Here is a 23,000-nt window from a genome sequence, read left to right on the forward strand (position 1 = left end):
ACATTTTACATTTCAAAGAAGGTCAAATGCATTCTTGGAGATTTTCTGGAATGCTTCTCTCTTCTTTGAAAGGTCAAAACAATTACTGTTGTCATGATGTTGTGACTATTTGTGCATGTTCTGCAGGCGGTCTTATCCACTATAGTGTTTGTGAACTTAAAAGGAATGTTTAAGCAGTTCACTGATGTGCCTATGCTGTGGAAGACCAACAAGGTTGATTTGGTATGACTCAATATTAATTGTATTTACTTGTATACTTTCTATTTATATTTATTTTATTTAGTTGTTTTGTTTCATTTGTCTTTACTGCATGACTAATTTCTATTCCATGTGCAACACTCTTTATAAATAAAGTTGAGTTGAATACCCCCAAAATACAACTTTGCTATTGAGTCCTTTGATGGGATTGCCTTTTACTGCCCTCTAGCTCGTGTGGCTGGTAACGTTCACATCCACTATTCTACTAAACTTGGACCTGGGTTTGGCTGTCTCCATTGGCTTTTCTATGCTGACGGTTATCTTCAGAACCCAAATGTACGTGCACGTCATTATTTACACATAAGTGTGACTTGCACGTGAGGTGTTTTCACTGTTTGTGTCATGTTTCTTTCAGGCCACATTATTCAATCTTGGGCCAAGTGCCAGCCACCAACTTATATCTGGATGTAGACACATACAAAGAGGTAATAATAATAATGTCGATGCAGTATGTCAGATTATAGTTACTGATACTGACTGAAGTATGAGGGGATATTAGGGCTACATAGGCTATATATATTTTTTCGGGGGTGGGGAAGCTAAAATTTGTGAGAAAAAAAAAAACAACTCACTAATTTGCGACTTTATGAAGTGGCAAATTTGTGACAGTGACATATTTGCCACTTTATAAAGTGGTATATTTACGTCAAATACACGTAGCGTAGCTAATGTTTAACACGAGGATTCGATGGCGGTTAATGGAACACTTTATAAAATGAAAAGGCAGGATGGAGACGGATTTATTCTTAATTTAAAATTTACTCGTCATCCATGGGAGCTTGAGCAACACTTCCTGATCCCCAATCAGCTGACTAACACGAACCAATCAGAAGCTAGCATACTTTAGGTAAATGCAAGTGAATGACGGAGAGCAGCAGATTCGACACATCAATTTAGCTACTTGTACAAAAAAAATATGTATGAATGTGTAAATAATAATTCTGGAAACACAAATGTACAAGTAAATATACATTTTAACAAATTAAATTGTTCCTCAGGCTGTGGACCTTCGCAAAGCGACTAGCGTAGCGAGGCATCTTCGTTGCTGTTAGTACCCAACGCTTCAAAGTGTGAATGCTTAACATTATATGTTTAATCTCTACTAATGCAATTAATTACTATTTCCTTGTCTAAAAAAAAAAAAAACAGACCGAAAAGTATTGGTACAAACATCCCAACACACTACGTTTAGTTCTCGTAAGTTTCGGAGTTGTATTTTTTTTTTTCACTAGCAAATCTGCCACTTTATAAAGTGGCACACTTGTGAGTTCTTTTCTCTGAATATTACCCCCCAATTTAATTAATTAATTAATACAAATATACGTGGCCCTACTACGCCGCTGTACTGAATGAATTCACTGACCTGATATAAGAAAAAATTCTAAATGAACGAGACCAATTTGAGAGTCAAGATTTTTTTTGTCTGTGCCTGCAGGCTAAAGAGATTCCAGGAATCAAAATCTTCCGTTCTTCCGCAACAATTTACTACACTAACGCTGAGATGTACTTGGAGGCCCTGCAAGAGAAGGTTTGCGTTTGCCCTTGCATGCTTGTTAGGCTCGCATTTGATGATTCGCTTCTATCCCCATCTGATTTCTACATCACTCTATAAGCTTTCATCGTCTCGCTCCTCCTTTATGTGATTATCTGTTTTGGTAGAGTGGCATTCAAATTGGAAAGCTGCTGGCAGCAAAGAAAAAACAAGAAGCAACACTGAAGCAGCAGGAGAAAAAGACAATTGAAGCAAAGCAACCAGTAGGTACATTTAATTTGTAAATACTACCTCCAATTAAATGACTTAAATGTATTTTTTTTTTCCCAACAGGTCAGTAATGGCACATTCTCTTTGGAAGAGAAAAAAATCTCAGCAGCAGAATTGGAAGGACAGAATTTTAAGCATGTACCCTTGAAACCGACTCAATCTCCAGCTAATGGCTTTAATAAAGGCCAAATCAACTGGGCCTACCAATCCGACACAATGCCTGACCCAATTTCCGACAAGGGATGCCAGTATTACGACAGTCTAACGCAGGCTTCAAATGACAAGAAAGGACCCAACAACGCGCCTGGTCCTCACAGTATCATCTTGGATGTCTCAACAACAAGCTTTGTGGACACTGTCGCTGTCAAGACTTTGAAAAATGTATTCAAGTGCTATGGTGACCAACTTTTATTTTGATCTGTGTTTATTAATGTTTGTCTTTTTCTTCCAGATTTTCAGGGACCTCGGAGATGTTGGTGTGGGAGTCTATCTTGCTGGCTGCCAAGGTCAGTCAGTGGACCTCCAAACAAAATAAAAGAAACTTTTTCACCAATACACGTTACTCACAAAACGTTAGAGATACTTAACTTGCGGGTGGAATATCAGGACAAACCTAAACTGCACGCTCAACTTGTTCCAACAAGGAGATAAAAGACTAAATTCACAACGGATGTTTGATTCGTATTAGAACTGCTACAGTATTTAAACAGTCTTGCCTTTCAGCTCCTTCTTTAGAGACCACCACCTGTAAAGGTTATATGAAGTGCATTTTTATGGAGTTAAATATGGTGCAAAAGTAACTCGTAAAAAAATTTGCACCTGTAGAAAAAAAGTATAAATTTGTATCTGTAAAAGGCATGATTTTTACATGAAAAAAATTGTACCTGTAAAATAAAAAAAAATTGTATGTAAAAAAAAAATGTACATAAATAAAATTTGTACCCGTAAAATAGAAAATGTGTACTAAAAAAATGTGCGTAAAAAAAAACATTTGTACGTAAAAAAAAAAAATTGTACGTAAAAAAAAAATTACGTATAAAAAAAAAATACTTGCAGAAAGAAGTGTAAATTTGTATCTGTAAAAATCATGATTTGTACCTGTAGGAATGACAACTTGTAGTCTAAGATGTCGCCACTAGGAGTCACAAGTGTTTATTCTGCTGCTGTCCAGTCATGTGACTTTTGCTACAAATTTTGCGCTGCAGATGTAGCAGAATGATTCGTACTCGTACAGTTCCGTGATTTGTATGTCTTTGGAAGGGACTCTGGAGGATTTGGGAGTGGGCTGAAGCTGAACCTCATTGGTTCAGCGAACGACAGTGGGTTGATCGCAAAAGAGGTCACGTCATTCTCGTTAGTATGCACGAGGTCCGGAATCCCAAACAAACAGAGTAGCTACACCAGCATATGGTCATTTTGGAAGAAAACGACGTCGCAGGCGTGAAAATTTCAACATGCTTCAATATACCAACACAGTGTGGAACAGCTTAAACGTTGGTTGACATACAGAGACCTCAAAGTGGGCAAAAATAAATTTACACTTCTTTCTACAGGTACACATTTTTTTTTAATACATTTTTTTCATTATATACTTGTAATTTTTTTATACACATTTTTTTTACGTACAAGTTTTGTTTTTTTTTAGTACATATTTTCTGTTTTATGGGTACAATTTTTTTTTTTTTTTTTTACAGGTACAAATCATGCCTTTTACAGATACAAATGTATACTTTTTTTCTACAGGTTAATTTTTTATTTTTTTTTTACGAGTTACTTTTGCACCATATTTAACTTCATACATTTTAGTTTCATCCTGAAATGTCAATGAAAGCCAAATAGTAACGTTTAAGCATGAATCATTAGTTTACTGCATCTATTTGATGTGCTTCTATATTCTGGTCAAATATTAGCCTGTGTGGTGGAGCAGCTGGAAAGAGCGGGCTTCTTCTCAGAGTCCATCCCAAAGAGCCGGCTGTTTGTCACCATTCACGATGCAGTGCTCCACATCCTCGGCAAAATGGGACAGACTGACGTCATCCTTGTGAGTTCATCACCATATTTTTATTTATTCCATGTCAAGTTTCCATTCTCTCAACTCATAAATTGATTCTTTGGGTTTTTAGGATGTTTCCTACACCACCAAAATGTGACCAGCAGGGGGCAGAGCCTGCTACAACTCGCCATCCTCCTCTCCCCTTTTGCTCTCGAACTGATGGCGTGCCATTGCTCACTATTGGTCCGCATTGTCTCCTCCCCTTATATCGGACGAAAGTCCACCACTTTAACATGGCGGCGCAAATGCCGTGGATATGTGGGGAGCCGTTGCTATGACAACAAGCGCTTTGTTATATTGTCTTCTAATGAGAGAAGGCAGCATCCGTCACTGAAGCTCTCACGGTCTGTGGCTGGAGGCAGAAAGGGGTTCGAGTGGGTGAATTTCACACTGGAGTAAATAGCTGCGTGTATTTATAGCCCGCGTGAATGGCTAAGTGTGGGTACGTGTATATTTGTTATGAACATTAAAGTTTGCACCAAGATTGAATTTAACAGCAAGTGTGTGACAGTTCAGGGACTGTATTTATGGTCGGCATTCACGTTTTTGATTCTGCTGGCATCTTTTCAAGCACTCAGCGTATGTTGGCATTGTCACTTTCACATAATGTTTTAAGTTACTATGTAAAGATACTGTATGGCACCTTAGGGAAATAGTTAAACAAACCAAATACTGTAAGTGAATCTTTTCTTGGTGCTCTTTATTCAACTACAGTAATGATGAATTAAACATGCCTTTATAAATTGACTGTGACATTCATTCACCGCTGTCCTCCATTTCTTTAGCTTCATTATCAAAACCGATTCATATGATTATCGGGTCAATAGGTTAAAAGAACAGCATGTTAGGAATATTCATGTAGCCATCCATTTTTCAAACTGCATATCCATACATATCCACAAATGCACACACAACTCATTTTTAATCTTGGTTAAAATTCAAGATAAAATATTTGTGAATACTGTACATACAGTACTGCAGATTACTTCGTTGGCCTTTCCTGCAAAGTGCACCCATTTTTATCAGATCGTTTATTGAGCTTTTTCTTTAGAACGTTGCTACTTCATGTATACTTGTACATCACACTACACTTGGGAGCGATGAAGATTCTTGGAATTGGTCCGCAGCAGCATGCCTTCATTCTCCGGGATAAGATACTCCAGGTGATGTCTGCCCCATCGTGGGGTTATGAGGCGTTTCCACCGCTGTAAACCCAAAAAGGATAGTGAGCGCCCCATTATACGGCTCTCACAAATACCGCATATGCAAAATGATGCACACACTGTAAAAAAAACAAGCAAAAAAAAAAAACCTAATATAACAATTTAACTTTTATTTTAGTTTTTTCATTTGTTTTAAAAATATCATTTCATTTACAAAAATTGAACTCTGATTTTACATGTCAAATAACATGAAATCACTGTAACTGTAAAAACAATATTTCTGTTCTTTTACATTAAAAAAAAAATAGAATTACATTTATTGAAAGTTAAAATATGTTCACAAATGTATTGTAATTTCACGAATATTTGTTCTTTAATGGAAAACGTAAAATTCAACTTTAAAACCCTAAAAAAAAAAAATAAATAAACATTTAAATTTACTGAGAAATTACAGTAAAAATTCGTAATTTTACCATAATTTCATGGAGAATTGACAATTTTTTAAAAGTGAAAATAACGACAATGACTGTAATGTCCTATAGATGGTAGCATTTACTGTATTAACATTTATTTTGAAGGGACCGCTGTAAAAAAAAAAATAAAAAAAAAATCAAAGATTGTAATAAAAAGGGAAATTTTCTATCGCCACTGGGTCGCCAGAAAAATACTGTGAAATAACAGAAAATTACTTTCTCGTAAAAAAAAACAAAACAAAAACAAAAAAAAACACGGTAATTTTCCAGCAACTGGCACGCCAGAAAAATACTGAAATAACTAGTGCTGTCAATCGATTAAAATTTTTAATCTGACTAATCACACTTTTTAATTTGGATTAATCACGATTAATCAGCTAAATTACTTGCGTATTTGCGTAATATAAAATAAATACAAAATACTGAAATATTTTGACAATAACGCATTTTATTATCTGAATGTCATTTGCAAACATTGATTGAATGCATGTACGCAATTGCATGCATGCGTGTATTGCTCAAAACGCAACAGCGTCATATCAATTGGGTGCAATTCAGCAATTATTAATTCAACGCAAATTACTTTTGTTTTATCTAAAGTCCCGTTGGGGTGTTTTTTAAAGCGAAATTTACCGCCGAGCACACCAACTGGAGTCACCCCGCTCATTTTGGAACAACAGGCGTCGGAAATGCCGTGCATTGACCTCATCACTGACCTGTGCAGCCTTCAATGTAACCATCCACAGTTACGTTCAAGACTCAAGCGCGGTGAAAAAAAATGTCAAAAAGTGCGATTAATATGCGTTAAAACTTGATTAAAGCGACATCTTTCTGTGATTAATAAATCTATTAACGCTTTAACTTTGACAGCCCTAGAAATAACAGAAAATTACTTTCTTGTTAAAAAACAAACAAAACAAAAAAACGAATTTTCCGGCAGCTATAGGAAAGAAGGGAAATATCCAAGGAGACACATTCCTACAAATTTTACGTATGTGTACTGAAAAGCAGAGCCAAGAAAACTTGACGCAGCCAACCGACCTCCTGAAGTGATCCGGTAGAGCGCAGCAGCTTGTACACAACAGTGAGCGGGATACACAGCATGGAGGAAAGGGCCAATATCCAGCCACAAAGTTCACCCCACCATGGGTATGTGTAGACGTTGTTGTAGGTTAGAGGCTTGTAGTTCACCACATGGAATAGAAACACTCCCTAGAAGCAGACTTAAATGTCACAATTGTGCTGTCAGCGGACATACCAAATGGGAAAAGGTAGAAAAATGGCACTTACCATGCAGACAATGGGCGTGATGTAGGACCAGCACCACTTCATGTAGGGAAGGGGATGATAGCCGATCATACGGGCCACGTCGTCCATGAAACGGTCTGCACCTGACGAGAATTCACAAGATCAGGTCATGCCATGTTTACTCATTAAATTGCATATTACACATTTTAATATTTTGGGGCTAGAAGAGATGACAGTGGTCCCTCACTATGTCGCGGTTCACTTATTGCAGATTCACCCTATCGCAGATCTGTTTTTTTTTTTTTTCCTATCGCAGATTCTTATGCCCGCATTTTCAAGTGAGTACCCCATAATATTATTTATTTATGCTGCTATTTTTGTCCAGCTCTTTCTTTCATTCAACACAATCTATTTATAGTTTTAATAAAAATATAAAACATTTGGTAAATTAAGAATTTTTTATCAGGAATTTTATTAAATTAAAAAACAATAATAATTTTATAACATTTTATCACAAATCTTAGGAGGTCAGTGTCCCATCAGTGTTTTTTATTTTTATTTTTAGAACAGGTGTACACAATGCGTCTGTCTCATTTATTTGCACACGTGGACTTTCAGGAAAAGTTATCGATCCATCCATTTTCTAAACCGCGTATTCCTCACAAGGGTCGCGGGTGGTGCTGGAGCCTATCTCAGCTGGCTTTGGACAGTAGGCGGGGTACACCCTCAACCGGTTGCCAGCCAATTGCAGGGCACACAGAGACGAACAACCATTCACACTCACAAGCACACCTAGGGACAATTCGGAGCGCCCAATTAACCTGCCATGCATGTCTTTGGAATGTGGGAGGAGTACCCGGAGAAGACCCACGCAGGCATGAGGAGAGCATGCAAACTCCACCCAGGAAGGCCGGAGCCTGGACTCGAACCCGAGTCCTCAGCACTGGGAGGCGCCCAGGAGAAGTTAATTGAAAGCAATTCATTTCAAAGAGGCTGCGGTTTACAAATCTATGCAAGAGGAGCGCTAACTTTTTTTTTTTTTTTTTAATTAACAACCAATACTTCACGTAAATTCACCTATCATGGGTGGTTTTAATATGGCAAGATGATATGGCATGCATTCATGCAAGTGTTTTGAGTTCTGAACTCGGTCACTGAACAAATCAAACTGCTACCACTGTACGTACTATTAAAGTATGTAGTATGAGAGGAAACTCCCGTTTAGTGTAGGCAAGATGCCGTGAATGCTTGTATCTTACCGTAGACCCACGCAATCACCACGCACTCCCAGAACGCCTGCCACAGCAGAGTGATGCCACTGGCAGAGTAGTAGTCAAACAACTGGAAGACGTACATCCCTCCCTGGCAGAAACAGAGGTAAGTCAACACGGAGAATTTCAAGTAGGGATAGACCGATTATCGGCAATGATATTCAGCATTTTGACAAATCGGCATCGGCCATTTTGAAGAATTATACGGCCGATAATAGATTTATTCAGATTATTTAAATTTTGACAAAAAATTTTTTTCTAATTATTTAAATTTTGAAGATGCTTCTGACCCTGGGAACTCTCTGCACCTTCTGTCTTTGTTTGAAATTAAAACTAAGATAAGTAAAATGTTAATACTTCAGATATTTTGAAATTTTAAAAAACTTAATTTACTGTAGTAAACAATAACGAGCTATTAGCTATTATTATAAGTTTTTATTTAACTTTTGAAGACATGCTACTGCCCCTGGAAGATCCCTGAAATTTTTGTTAGATTTTTTAAAACAAAGATGTTAACTCATTTGCTCCCAAAAACGTATTAATACTTTTTTTTTTTTAAATGTTCTAAATGTCCCAAAGACGTATTTACACATTTTTTCCGTTTTTTTTTTTTAATGGTAGAGCATACAGAAGGCTTTGATGCAGCCTCTCAACTACAAAGAATGGTTGAAGAAATGGTGGTTATTACACAAAAGACCAGTAGGTGGCAGCAGAGTATAAGAGATCACCCAGGGCCATGTTGGGAAAAAAAAGCTCAATTACTCAGAATTTTAAATAGATTTGTGAATAATGATGAAACCTAGCTATATTATAAGGCTAATTGGTGCATAACAGAAACCGATAGAAATATACTTTTTTTTCCTGATGAAAGAAGAGACTTTAATCTTTCTTTTGATAAGTTCCATGTAGCAATAGAACATAATATTCTGACAATATTTTCCATCTTAGTGAAAATGAATATCTGCTCCAAATATCGATTAGCAGCGCCCTTGACTACTAATAATCAATATCGGCCATGGAAAAAAACAACAACATATTGGTCAATCTGTAATTACTAGCCTGGTAAGCCACACCCACTTTCTTGAAAGAAACACAGTAGGTCTTGACTCGGTTTAAAATGAACCGTGAAATCAAATTTGTTTACTTGCTGTGATGAATTCTTAACAAGCAACGTCACGCATCATAACATTCAAAATGGCGCACGGGAGAGATGATTTCCTTCAGTATTAAACTCAGCTGTCAATAGGGAGAAATACAGCAGCTGGCAGCACTAACAATACCGCTTACTTGCCACCATCGGCCATCTTAGGGCCGCCTAACTTAAACATTCATTTTTCTGCCACATTTTGACATTATTTTCTGTCTCTACAGTGAAAATGCCACCGATAAGACCGGGGAGAAGCGCTACATGCACATTTCATCTGTTGGAATGCGATTGCACGATCTTGGAAATTGTACCTCGGTGATCATGGAGATGTCAATGAGGACGCAGATGACACAGCAGACGGCTGCGACCACCTCTCGTCGCAAGCAGCCCTGGGCGGACTTGGGAGGAAGCATGTCCATGAGTCCAGTTATGAAACCTTCTACCCCAACAAACTGAAATTAAAAAACAGTATTGTGGGGGAGGAGTAGGTGAAATGCGAAATGACAAAATTGAAATTTCATTTCCAATACATTTCAGTAAGATGGCTGTACACAGCCATAAGTTACTAGTTGGTTGCAAGAGAAGAAAAATGGCAGTCCAGTTACGTTGCCAAGTTACTGATGGAGAAACTGTGGTGGCAAATTTTTCCTCTTGATAAATTTGTGTTATAGCGTTGTTGGAATTCATACATTTACCATGACTGCAGAAGAATTGCGCTAAATTCCTTTAAGGAAAACATGCGAAGAATTCCTGATTCCAATAGAACCAGACTTTGATAGCCCCATTTTATTTCTTTCAGAATTATTTCTTAACTTAGCACGGCGTCAATAAAACCACCCAAGATCGAAACAGAAGGCATGATTGAGTGATGTGTCAATATAACCGCTAGGGCTGCTTAAAATAAATACAAATAAAATTAAATAAATCAAATAATCAATATGGAATTGGTTTTCCTTTTTGAGCCTGTTATTTGTTCATAAATTGATTACTTTAACATCTCTTCTCCCATAAATTTATAAGAAAATAAAATTTTAAAGAATGAGTTTCTTTTTTTGTTTTTTGTTTGTATTTTGCTGCTTTCTTGACATTTACTGTTCACATGCATTTAAAAGTATTTTCTTACATTCACGAAAGACCTGACTTACAGCACTGTCTCAGAAAATTAGAATATTGTGATAGTCCATTATTTTCTGTAATGCAACTAAATAAGCAAAAATGCCATACTTTCTGGATTCATTACAAATCAACTGAAATATTGCAAGCCTTTTGTTGTTTTAATATTGCTGTTTATGTTTTTTTTTTTTTTTTTTTTTTTTTTTTTTTTTACTTAGTGTGAAATATTCTAATATTTTGAGATAGGATATTTGAGTTTTCTTAGGCTGTCAGCCATAATCAGCACTATTAAAATAATAAAAGGCTTGCAATATTTCAGCTGATTTGCAATGAATCCAGAATGTATGATTTTTTTTCTTATTTAATTGCATTACAGAAAATAATGGACTATCACAATATTCTAATTTTCTCAGACAGTCCTGTATTGTACTCTAAGATCATTCAGAATCTTATTAACTCATTCACTCCCAACCATTTTCACTTAAGTGTTTTCCTGGCTTTTGACTAATTTTTCAAGGCCCGCGAAATATCATGTTCTATTGCTATAAAAATATGGAACATACCAAAAGAGAGATTAGAGTCTCTTCTTTTATCAGGGAAAAAAGTACATTCCTATCTGTTTCCGCTGTGCAGCAATTAGCAATAGAACATAGCTAAGTTTCATCGTTTTTCACAATTCTGCTTAAAACTGTGGGAGTTTTAATATGGCCTGGTTGATCTCTTATACTCTGCTGCCACTCAACCATTTTCTGCAGTAGAGAGACTGCATCAAAGCCTTCTCTTTGCTCTGGCATAAAAAAATAAAATAAATAAACGTATAAATACGTCTTTGGGGCACTTAAAACATTTAAAATATGACGTATTTATACGTTTTTGGGAGCTAATGAGTTAATGTATATTTACAATTATGAAATTATAATTATGAAAATGTTTTCATCTCATCCTTGCTGATGCCAATGTTTGTGTAACACTTAAGTGATTGTAACACTAAATCATTTAACCAGCTACTTCCTCCGCTAAATTTCATTTGGAATGGAACATTTGTGGAGTTTTTATCACGTCTTTGATATTTAAGAAGACTTGATGTTCCATAATTAATATCGGACTGTTTGTTTGGGCAGAGATGTGGGGGGGAGAGAGTGAAGATACATTTAAATCTTCCTCGCAGCTTCAAGATCACAAACTATACCTTTAAGATGTTTTCATATTTAAAATGAATCAAAAAGTGTTATGATGTGACATGATGTCCTGTAAGATTGGTTCATTTCCAATAAACTCAAATGTACTTCTTTGTGTAATTTAACACTCATTTTCCCACAATGTCCCCGATTGACCAAGAAGCATCCAAACTGAATTCTTTTATGTCTTACCTGACTGTCCAGACCAAGTACAAGTAACATAAAGAAGAAGAGTGCTGCCCAGACTGGTGCTAGAGGCATCAAAGTCACAGCCTTAGGGTAGGCTATAAATGCCAGGCCAGGTCCTACACATCAACAAAACACTTCCATGTGAACAACACTGAAAAAAAATATCATCCTGGACATTCAACTAGTGCATACTGTGCATAACTTACCACTCTCAGCTACCTTACTGATGTGCACGCCTTGCTCTGCAGCCATGAAGCCCAACACAGAGAAGACGACAAAGCCTGCAAAGAAGCTGGTTCCGCTGTTAATGACTGCCAGCACAAACGCATCCCTACAAATTGAGAAATGATGGATTCTTATAAAAAGTGCATGTTTGTTGAGCCATAAATTCATTTGCTCCCCAAAACATATAAATACGTTCTATTTTAAATATTATGCTCCCAAAGACGTATTTATAGTTTTTTTTTTCTTCAATGCTAGAGCATACAGAATGTTTTGATGCAGCCTCTGAACTGAAGAGCCTGAAGCAATGTAGTTATTACAAACACGGCAAGCAGGTGGCAGCAGAGTATAAGAGATCAACCAGGGTCATGTTGCAACATGTTTTAAACACATTTGTGAATAATGATGAAACTTAGCTATATTCTAATTAGTGTTGTTCCGATACTGTTTTTTGGCCCCCGATACCGATTCCGATACCCAGCTTTGCAGTATTGGCCAATACCGATACCATACCGATACCTAAGGTTGTTTTTTTTCCTCAACATGAAAAAGCTGTCCTGCCATTGGTTCCGAGCATTCAAGGGCCAATAGGATAGCTTGCATGCAGTAAACATGTCACACACCAGTGAATGTCGTGCACCAGCAAGACAAAAGATGCTGCATCCAAAAACCTATATTAGCTTTGGAATTAATGTTATCGGCATGTTACTTTGAGTAGTCACCGATATCGATACCACTGTTTTAATGCAGTATCGGCGCCTCTGCCGATACCTGTATCGGTATCGGAACAACACTAATTCTAATGCTAATTGCGCTAATTGCTGAAATATACTTTTTTTCCGGATGAAAGAAGAGACAATAATCTGTGGGCCTTGCAAAATCAGTCTAAATCCAGTAAAACAGCCGTGAGCGAAGGGGTGGCTTCAGGGAAATTGGCTGCTGGGAGTGAATGAGCTAACATGGCATCGCCCAAGAGAACAAGCCATATTCAACACTTGAGTCAATAATTTTGAAAAAGTAACAACACTCTGACCGATAGAATATGTGTGTGCAAATGGTTTCCACCTGACAGTGATGAAATGTAACATATTGTATGCTTATATTCCAAAAGTGAAAATGAGAAGTGCAATGTGAAGTGGAATACAAAGTAGCAGCGAGTCTCCCATTTAAACTTACTGGTAAGAGTTGTAATAAAAGCGGTTATAGCTGCCAAGCGCAGTCAGGGCACCCAGCCCGATAGCATATGAGAAGAAAATCTGTGTTCCAGCATCAATCCACACCTACCACAAAAGAGTAACAATCTTTTAAATTGCACAGTTGGGTGTCAAATTCAGCCACTTGCTCATTAACCGTAGCACCCTCAGTCTACCTGCGCTTCTCCTAGTTTGGACCAATCTGGTTTCAGGTAGTACACAATCCCATCGACTGCTCCAGGTAGGGTGGCACCATGCACCAATAGAATAATCAGAACCACATACGGGAACACAGCCGTGAAGTATACAACCTACAGGAAGAAGGGAAATACCGTAGATGAATGAAGAGTAGTGTTCATTTTATCCCCCATTTTTAAATTTAGTCTCAGTTTTAGTCCAGTTAGTCAACCTCATCCCGTTTTTATTTAGTCCATTTTTAGTCGACTATAAATCTAGCATTTTAGTATTTATTTTATTCCAAGAAAACAATTTTATTCGTCTAGTTTTGGTTAGTGTTGTTCCGATACCATTTTTTGGCTCCCGATACCGATACCGATACCCAGCTTTGCAGTATCGGCCGATACCGATACCATACCGATACTTAAGTTTTTTTTTTCCTCAACATGAAAAAGCTGTCCTGCCATTGGTTCAGAGCATTCAAGGGCCAATAGGATATCTTAGATCGGCATGCAGTGAGCATGTCACATACCAGTGAATGTCGTGCACCAGCAAAACACAAGATGCTGCATCCAAAATACTATATTAGCATTGGAATTAATGGTATCGGCATGTTACTTGTGAGTAGTCACCGATACCGATGCCACTGTTTTAATGCAGTATCGGCACCTCTGCCGATACCAGTATCGGTATCGGAACAACACTAGTTTTGGTCAACAAAAACTGTCAACATTTTAGTCTGGTTTTAGTCAGGACAATTATTGTACCCTGTATATATTTTTTGTGAAAAGAATATGTTGAACATTTCGGATCTAAAACTATTTCACATAAAATTTTCTCATCTTTTTGATGAAAAACAATTTGACACACAATTACAGTATATCAACAAGTGGCTACTACGGCTCCATGCTACGAGCTAGTAAGTTAGCCAGCATTAGTTAGCAGTCGGATTAACATTATTGTTGGAACATTATAGCCGTTGGGTTAATGTTACATTATAACCAGAATTTATTATTATATATTTTAACCTTTCACCATGAATCCACCTCCTTCTGGCTGTTCCATGTGTTTGTGCGTTTTGCACTGTTAGCTGCAGATTTGAAAGGGGGTGGGGGGGGGGGGGGGTGTCACCATGCGTCACATGACAGTGTCACAGTGACAGATTAGGAGAGATGAGATTTTACAAAATCATTTAATTATCATCTCGTTTTTGTTCATGAGCTAAAATATCCACAAATTTTAGTCCAGTTTTTATTAAGTACATTTTCATTTCGTCTTCATTAGTTGACGAAAAGGCATACTGATTTAGTCACACTTATTGTTATTAATGAGGGTTTCAGTCTAGTCTAGCGGTGAAAAACTTGTGTTGACGAAATTATCTTTGTTTAGTTTTTGTTGCTCCGCCTCCCAGTACTGAGGACACCGGTTCGAGTCCAGGCTCCGGCCTTCCTGGGTGTAGTTTGCATGTTCTCCCTGTGCCCGCGTGGGTCTTCTCCGGGTACTCCGGTCTCCTCCCACATTCCAAAGACATGCATGGCAGGTTAATTGGGCGCTCCCAATTGTCCCTGGGTGTGCTTGTGAGTGTGGATGGTTGTTTGTCTCTGTGTGCCCTGCGATTGGCTGGCAACCTGTTGAGAGTGTACCCTGCCTACTGCCTATAGCCAGCTCGGATAGGCTCCAGCACCCCCCGCGACCCTGGTGAAGAGCAAGCGTTTCAGGAAATGGATGGATGGATAGTTTCGTTAACAAAATTAACACTACTGAACAGTAAAAGTCAGTGAAAGATATCAGTCAACAAAACTTATTATTATGATATTTTTTTTGGGGGGGGGTTGATGCGCTATTGGGTGTGTCATGTTAAGTAGCATGTAAATAAACACTATTCATTTTTTTTTTTTAATTAAACCCGAAAAATTATTCAAAAAAAAAAAATGCTCATCTTTTCAATGTGTTTTCCACAAAAAGCATGAGGTCAATGGTAAATAAGAAAAACATCTCCTGGTATATATAGATTTTTTGCAGTACCATTCCACCAAGTCAACACAAGGCTACATTTGTACTCGACCTATGCATCAAAACTACCTTCCTACCTTGCCGGTGCTTTTAACTCCTTTCCATATGCAGAAGTAAACAAGGACCCAAGTGGCAAGGAGGCACAGCACCACCTCGTAGTTGATGGTACCCGGCTCATGAAGCCCACTCGACAGATGGAGAACTTTATGTCTGTGAGCAAGAACGCAAGACAGTGAGGGATACATCAAAGAAAACTATTTCTAAAGGATAATATGTGCAAGTGGAATCCCATTATTTAGATTTGAGATGATAGAATGCCATTTTCGGAGCCCAAGATAACGGGCCCTATATTCGTTACATTTTCCTTCTTTTGGTATATTTCTAGACTAGCGCAGATAGAAGAGTGCATTTGCACCGTTGTGGGAGGGAATGCAGCTGACTCCGGGCAAATCGAAGCGGCTCTGCTCATCCCATTTAAATTCAGGTGCGTGGTCTATATAGCGGAAGGACACGGAGTAAGTTTATAGTAAAAAGGACTGCAAGGCCTTCACTCGTGGATGTTGAAGATGGCTGCTTTGAATAGACATTTGGATCTTGAAACTGAAATGAAACTTGAATCACTTGAATCCATGTGAACTCACCCAATAGTTGCACTGCACAGCCAGGTTGGTGTGAGTAAAATATTTTTAAGATAATGATAATTTGTTCATTGAATTAATTTTCTATAATGGGGTATATGCCACGGAAGAGGCGGGACGTGATTTTGCACATCAGTTTGTTTCCGGTCCGGGTTGCGAACGCGCAACCGAGGGCCACAAAGTCGGAAGCACAAGTATTTTTGACGCAGCCCACACGTCGCAAACCGAACCGGAAACAAACTGATGTGCAAAAAACAGTACCGCCTCTTCCGTGGCATATACGGCATTATTCAGAGGGATTTTCCCAATCTGTTTTCGTATTCATGAATGAAAATAATGTCACTGACCACCAAAGGTCAATGAATTCTGAGTGTCATTCAGCAATCGTCACCAGCCTTCCGTCATCGTCAATCTGTAAATATTTCAACGTCAATTGTAAATATTTCAAGCTGAACCGCATTGTAATCATCAATCCGTTATTCCTCATTGCTCAGCAAAATCAGTGTCCGCCAATGTTTCTGTCATTCAAAGTGGGCATCGGTCAATCCGTCAACATGATGACACATCTGTTATTGATGGATTGATGATTATATAGACGGATGAAAACCCCCTCCTGGGATTGCTTAGTTTGTCATTTTTTTTCTAAGTTTCCTGTCAATCATCAACAAAATGGGCGACCGTCACTAACGGATTGACGGTGTCAGTAGCAGATGTGATCGGGCTGCCAGATTGTATTGGGGTCGCTAATGAGCACGCCATGCTACAGGATTGGCTAGAAATTATCCAGTTGACGTCACACACTGGAAAGAAAATATTAAAGATGTCATTTAAATAACAAAATGTCTGGACTGAAATTGTAAAAATGTAAATAAACCTAATATAACAGCAAATATATTGAATAAATAAAATTGATTGAATAAATGATAAACAGACAAATTGTCAAAGATGTGACAAATATTGCCAGTTTAGATTGTTAGTGTTCCTGTCATTAAGACGGTTTTTGTGGTGTAATTTGTAAAGTTAAAAAATTAAACCAAACTTAAAGGAACACATCTGAATCGTACAGCGCCCCTAAGGTGACGTGGTAAAAAAAATAAAATAAAATAAAAAAAACAACTTTGCATTTCCTCGCAAAAAACGTTGTGTTCTCTCGCTAAAATTGCGTTCCCACACAAAAATGTTTGAGTTCCCGCGAGAGAACGCAATCTTTGCGAGGGAACGCAAAGTTGCTCCGTAAAGACTTACGGGTCTTACATGTGACCAAAAGCGACAAGGATGGAGTATGTAAACAAAGCAGTGGGAAAACAGGGGAAGGCTTTCCCACTGCTTTGTTTCATGTTTACACGTTCCATCCTTGTCGCTTTTGGTCACACGGAAGATGACCCGGAAGTATATTAACTCGTTAAAAAAAAGGCGTTCTCTGCAAACTTTGCGTTATCTCACAATCTTTGCGAGGGGACGCAAACGTTTTTTGCGAGGGAAGGCAATCTTTGCGACAGAACGCAAAGTGTTTTATGAGGGAAGACATTTTTTTTTTTTTTTTTTTTTTTACCATGTCACCTTAGGGGCTCCGTAGATTTGCGCATTTCGTTAGCGCTGTTGTACTGACATTGCACAGGCCGAAGGCACTTCAATCTATTTTATTATTTCTTCAATCTTAAAATATCCTTTTATATTCTTAGGTTTATTTATGTTTTACAATTTTTAGTCCATACATTTTGTTACTTAAATGACATATTTAATATTTTCTTTCCAATGTTTTGACGTCAACCGTCAATTTTTTCCCCCATATAACTTTTTTGAATAATTGTAAACGGACAATTATCAGCCAATCCTGTAGCATGACGCCATGTGTGACGCGATGCCCACCTCTGGTGACCACACATCCTTGCAGTTCAGAATCTGTTGCCTCGATCAAATGGTAACGCCACCTGCGCCGTAAGTTAGACCTGCTTTAAGCTTGTCTAGAATTGATTCTACTTTGTGTGACATGCACTAGGACATAAAACAGAACTCGCCGGAAAGCCGACTGAAGCGCAACTACCAAATTCACAAACACACTAGACTAGACTGACCCCGGCACAGAAAAGATGTGCCCGTTTCTTATTCAGAGCATCATCTATTCCTGTTACCAAATTGTCAACTGATTTACCAAGCTGCAACACGGTCTGCCAAACTCCCAAACACGGTAAACTTGACTAGAGCGCATTTCTGAAATGACGGCCCAATGAATCAGAACAATTTGAAGAGAAGCCAAAACATACTCCCAGAACTCGATGACTGGTGAGCGCATGCCTTCCGTCAACATGCAGCTGTTGCTAAGGAGTGACTGGTTTGAGGGCGAGCTTTGGACAGCAGGTGAGTCAATACTGGTGACAAGCGGTTGGGATGATGGTTGGACGGGTGAGTCGACACTGTCGTTGTGGCAGGTGCGGCGGAAGTCCTCGGTACAGTTGGGCGTGTTCCAAGCGTGGCCACAGGTGGCCCACGGGAGCGGATTGGTGAAAGAGTGGAAGAGAAAATACAGACCCCACACCAGAATCATGATGTAGTAGGTGTTGCAGAAGAACACAATCACCATTGAGGCCAAGCCCAAACCTGGTCGGGAGAGGAGATGAATGACATCATCAATCATCGTCCGGCGCGTACAACTTCCTGTCTGACACTGAGCGGCAACCTTTGAAAAGGGGTGCGATGTTCCAGGCAGAAACCCCTCCCTGCTTCATGAACTGCCCCAACGCGATTTCCAGGAAGAAGACGGGGATGCCCCCGATGAACACCATCAGCAAGTAAGGGATGAGGAACACACCTGCAATAGAAAACAGATCCGCTTGTCATATCCATATGTTGTATGGTGGCTAGAAAAGGTCTACACACCCCTGTTCAAACGGCAGGTTTTTGTGACGAGACTGAGATCAATCGTGACAAATCTTTTCCACCATTTTTTCGAGAGGGCAATTAGAAACAACTGAAATGAAGTGGTTGCACAATTGCGCACACCCACTTATAAAAGCGACGTGGCAGTCACATTCAACTCATATAAAATATACCAGCCACTATTTAATGTGATTTAAATTTAGTAGGCTTTTTCTGACAAGTTTTTTTTTTTTTTTAGTAAGTATGTATAAATAAAAATAAAAAGTCTTAGTTTGCTGACCAAACCCAGAAAACAGGTGAGAAATAATTGGTCATTACCTAGTTCCTCAGCACAGGTGATGACATCATCAGCCGAGAGCAAGTAGAAAAATTACATTTTAAAGGTATTAATTGTACATGAAAAATAATGATGTTACCACATTAATTAGAGACAAAATATTAACTTTTCACTGCTGAAAATTGTTCAATGAGTCAAGTATCCCTTTCAACGTCAACAAGAATTCAGTGTTTCATTATATAATAGCGGCACAAAGGAAGGTTTACCAGCGCACAGATAAGGTTTCAGTTAATCATAGTTTTGCACATGTTGTCTTTTTTTTTTAAAGTTTGCAGTGAAGCTCACCTCCTCCATTCTTGTAGCAAAGGTAAGGAAAGCGCCACACATTGCCCAAGCCGACAGCAAAACCAACGCAGGACATGATGAAGTCCATCTGCCTGGTCCAGGTTTCTCTCTCGATCTCCTGCGGTAGTGAGGAAGCGCTGTCCTTGCTCAGGGGGGTACCGGCACTTCCGTCCTCGCCGCATTCCGCGCTCATTCCAGAGACAGCCACAAGGGAATGAATCGAACCCCCAGCCTCTCCTTCAGACAGGTCTCCCGCTTCCATCCACACAGGCAGCTCTCACCTGCGTGGCAAAAAGATGGCACGAGGACATCGTTAAACTCCTAATTCTATAATTTGAATGGTCCATAAATCTGTCAATCAAAGTCAATCAGGATTTGAGAGATTATTACATCACCGAGTCTGTCCTGGGTGGAATCTTGCTTGCATATAATGCAATGTCTATAATGTGCTTTTATTGAAATAAAGTGCCACACTGCTACCAGTAAAGATAACAAACACATTTATCTGTGCATTCCCTATTTTTATAAACAAAAATTTTTATTCACAAAACCATTGTAACTAATAATGACGTCTGCGTCCTATTTAACCAATTAAACGGCGCCAGGCAGTCACATGACCAGTCTCTCCAGCCCAGTCTCTCCAGATTTTATGAAAGTGACAGATGTGCGACACTTGAGATTTTGGTATCGCTCAATACCAAGTAAATACTGGTGCCATATCACCGATACTGATACCAAGTACTTTTAGGTTCATAAAAAAACACTGTATTTTAAATCATTTGTCCTATTAAAATTGTTCAATAAAAAATCAAATCAAATCAAATAAAAATAAAAATAAAAAACCTTTTTTTATTTTTTTAGCAAATTAGACTTTCTTGTCCGGTTCTTAAAACATGCCTTTTTTTTTTTTAAACTGTGTTTAATTAATTTTTTTTTACATTGTACAGTGTCCTTGAGTGTCTAAAGGCATCTATAAATATAATGCATTATTATTATTAGGGGTGGGAACCTCTGGGTACCTCACGATAGGATACGATATGTGATACAAGGCTCACGATAACGATTATCTCACGATATGACGATACCGCAATTATCGATATATTGGTCAGGTATATAATAATAAAAATTATATATATATATATAAAGAAATATAGAAATATAGAAATATAGAAATGTTAACGCCAGTGCCGCCCACCGCTGTGATTGGCAGGCCGGCAAATGCGCGTGTGCCACAAAGGGATAGCGCAAGGCACCCATGATAAACCAAAATAAATAAATACATGTAAAATATCGATACTAGCGCTTTGGTATCGAGCCGATACGAGACTCAAGTTAGTATCGATTCTATCGATACTTGGATCGATCTGCACAGCCGTATGACACATGGCAGTAATCAAGATTTACCTTAAACTCCAGCTCAGACATGACTACAGAGAGGATATGTTGTAAAATGGTTGAAAGGACTACGAACAAACACAGCTGTCATCTGTCTGCCAAAAATGTCGCCATTTCAGCCTACAAGAACTCTACTCAGAACTTGAGAAAAATACAAGAAGCTTGTCGCTGTTTGTAAAGCTCAGTGGAATTAAACTAGCAGGTCTAACACAGCACATGAATGCAAACTTCATCCGACCAAATCAGACCCATTTGAGCTCTCTGTGGCTTGCTGTGAAAAGGGTTGCACAGCTGTGCGCATTCAATTGGAGTGGGAAGAAAAGACATACATCAAGGATGCCAAATATAAGCCAATTATATTTCATTATATAGTTAATTATCACTGCCTGGTGAGCCTATTATGCTGTTTCACATGTGTAAACAATATTGTAAGACCATCTGGCTATGTTCTTTTATGGAAATAAATTGTTATGAAGCAATATTGTTATACAATTTGTACATTTATGAACTCTTAATAAGTTACTATTTGAGCTGTTTTTTCCCCATTGAACATTTATTTCTACTCAGGATGACTAGTTTTTAATTTTGCTTGAGTTATATTCTTTAAGAGTACAGTACTTGTTTTTGTCTGTACCAATTTATTACAAATGCCATATTTACCTTTGATTCTCTCAAATCTTCTTTCCTGACTGCTGTCACTATGTTTTACACTTCAGATGAAAGTCACGCAGTTTTCTGATGTTGATATGATTATGTGGCACTCGAGCTAAGCCAATAGCTGTGAAAAAGAGCCAGCCAGTGTTCGGGCCAGGTGGGCTTGTGTCCGCGGGCTGGAGGAGACTCAGAAGCCGTCGACGAAGCACTTGAAGGTAAGCCTGAAGAATCTCATTGATGGCCCCGAACTACAGCAGATCCACAGCGAGGGGGAGGGTACTTTTTGCTTACAGAAGTGTCGGCGGGGTTCGGACGGAGCAAGTGTTAGGCGCTCCACATACAGAATCTCTCACTCGCGAGACGCTTCGGACGTTTCTGCTTGTGTCGCCACTACGATGGCATTGTCATGAAGAGCTTGTCAAAGAACAGAGAGGCACGTCATCGGCAAGTATTTATATTCGTCATCATCACGTTTTGTAAAGTAAATCTATAAGTGAGTATACTATAACGCTTCTTTGTAAGAACTTGTTCTAGCGAACATTATGTAAACAGACGCCAGGCTACTTCCGGGTAGCAGAAAAGTGATTGGCCTAATGGCTGCTCATGCTAATTTGTTCGGGGTTGCATATGAGTAAGGTTGGATATAAAATAACTGAGAAAATAATTAGCGGAGAAAATAATTTATTTTCTTGACCAGTTATTTTATCAAGCCGCACCAGACAACGCTATTACAGCTGCCTGCCTAGTCACAAGTCAAAATGGCGACCAATTCGGTGAAAGGAAGCTCTCCGCTCATTGAAAAGCATTGGACTTTGGGTCGTTGTGATTTGATTTGTGAGGATTATTTTGGATTTCCAAATGATGATTGATGATCATGATCAGATGTCGTTTGACTACTATAATAATCTGTGTGGTTTCTATGATAGTAACGGGCAAAAGCAATACAATCAACCGTTTTCACCGCATAAAGGAAGCATTTGCATCGCGTTGCATTGGTAAAGTATCAGAAATGCCAGAATGTTTGGAACTGTCAATTGACAACTAATTCCTAACATCCAATGCGAATGACTTTGGCCCTATATCAAAAGCCAACAGTCTCAAACTTGGGTTTTAAATTGGACAGTGACTTGGTGCTGATCAAATCCTCTCTTAGGCAGCTGGCTAAGGTTATGTTGTAAGCGTAAATAAATAAATAAATAAAATAACTGCAACACCAAAATGTTACCACCAGGGGCCAGCCTGTTCCAACTTGCCATGATCTGCTCTTGTGCTGATGGCGTTCCATCGTTCGCCATTGGTCCGCATGGTCTCCTCCCCCTTTACAGGCAGAGTCCGCCACTCTGACATGGTTGCC

At 38.6% G+C, this 23,000-nt stretch overlaps 2 protein-coding genes across 5 annotated transcripts in view; one reads left to right on the forward strand and one right to left on the reverse strand.

Annotated features, from left to right (window-relative positions):
• The window catches only part of LOC144014023 (solute carrier family 26 member 6-like), a 10,229-nt gene extending 5,910 nt beyond the window's left edge, over positions 1–4,319 (forward strand). The window contains exons 11-19 of the mRNA XM_077513504.1: positions 127–222; positions 428–534; positions 614–683; positions 1,694–1,786; positions 1,918–2,013; positions 2,084–2,401; positions 2,472–2,526; positions 3,931–4,061; positions 4,144–4,319. Coding sequence (XP_077369630.1) covers positions 127–222; positions 428–534; positions 614–683; positions 1,694–1,786; positions 1,918–2,013; positions 2,084–2,401; positions 2,472–2,526; positions 3,931–4,061; positions 4,144–4,170 — 993 coding nt within the window. The 3' untranslated portion in view covers positions 4,171–4,319. The remainder of the gene's footprint in view (positions 1–126; positions 223–427; positions 535–613; positions 684–1,693; positions 1,787–1,917; positions 2,014–2,083; positions 2,402–2,471; positions 2,527–3,930; positions 4,062–4,143) is intronic.
• A 433-nt stretch (positions 4,320–4,752) lies between these two features.
• On the reverse strand, positions 4,753–22,053 carry LOC144014025 (sodium- and chloride-dependent creatine transporter 1-like). Of its 4 annotated transcripts, none has more exons than XM_077513510.1 (14): positions 21,653–22,052; positions 19,598–19,878; positions 18,776–18,907; positions 18,363–18,696; positions 15,538–15,670; positions 13,447–13,581; positions 13,254–13,357; positions 12,062–12,186; positions 11,859–11,971; positions 9,687–9,827; positions 8,217–8,319; positions 7,000–7,094; positions 6,751–6,921; positions 4,753–5,278 (listed from the first exon to the last, which is right to left on the reverse strand). In XM_077513510.1, exons 2-14 carry the CDS (start codon positions 19,857–19,859, stop codon positions 5,159–5,161), a joined length of 1,968 nt encoding a protein of 655 aa, XP_077369636.1. In that variant the 5' UTR covers positions 19,860–19,878; positions 21,653–22,052; the 3' UTR covers positions 4,753–5,158. The 4 variants fall into 4 exon arrangements, with proteins under 4 accessions (XP_077369636.1, XP_077369634.1, XP_077369635.1 ...); XM_077513508.1 differs by having other exon boundaries at positions 7,000–7,100; positions 21,653–22,048; XM_077513509.1 differs by lacking the exon at positions 21,653–22,052 and adding an exon at positions 21,002–21,209 and having other exon boundaries at positions 7,000–7,100.
• Positions 22,054–23,000: the final 947 nt, after the last annotated feature.

The sequence above is a fragment of the Festucalex cinctus genome, chromosome 2 (assembly GCF_051991245.1).
Source record: "Festucalex cinctus isolate MCC-2025b chromosome 2, RoL_Fcin_1.0, whole genome shotgun sequence".
In the NCBI taxonomy this organism is placed as follows: domain Eukaryota; kingdom Metazoa; phylum Chordata; class Actinopteri; order Syngnathiformes; family Syngnathidae; genus Festucalex; species Festucalex cinctus.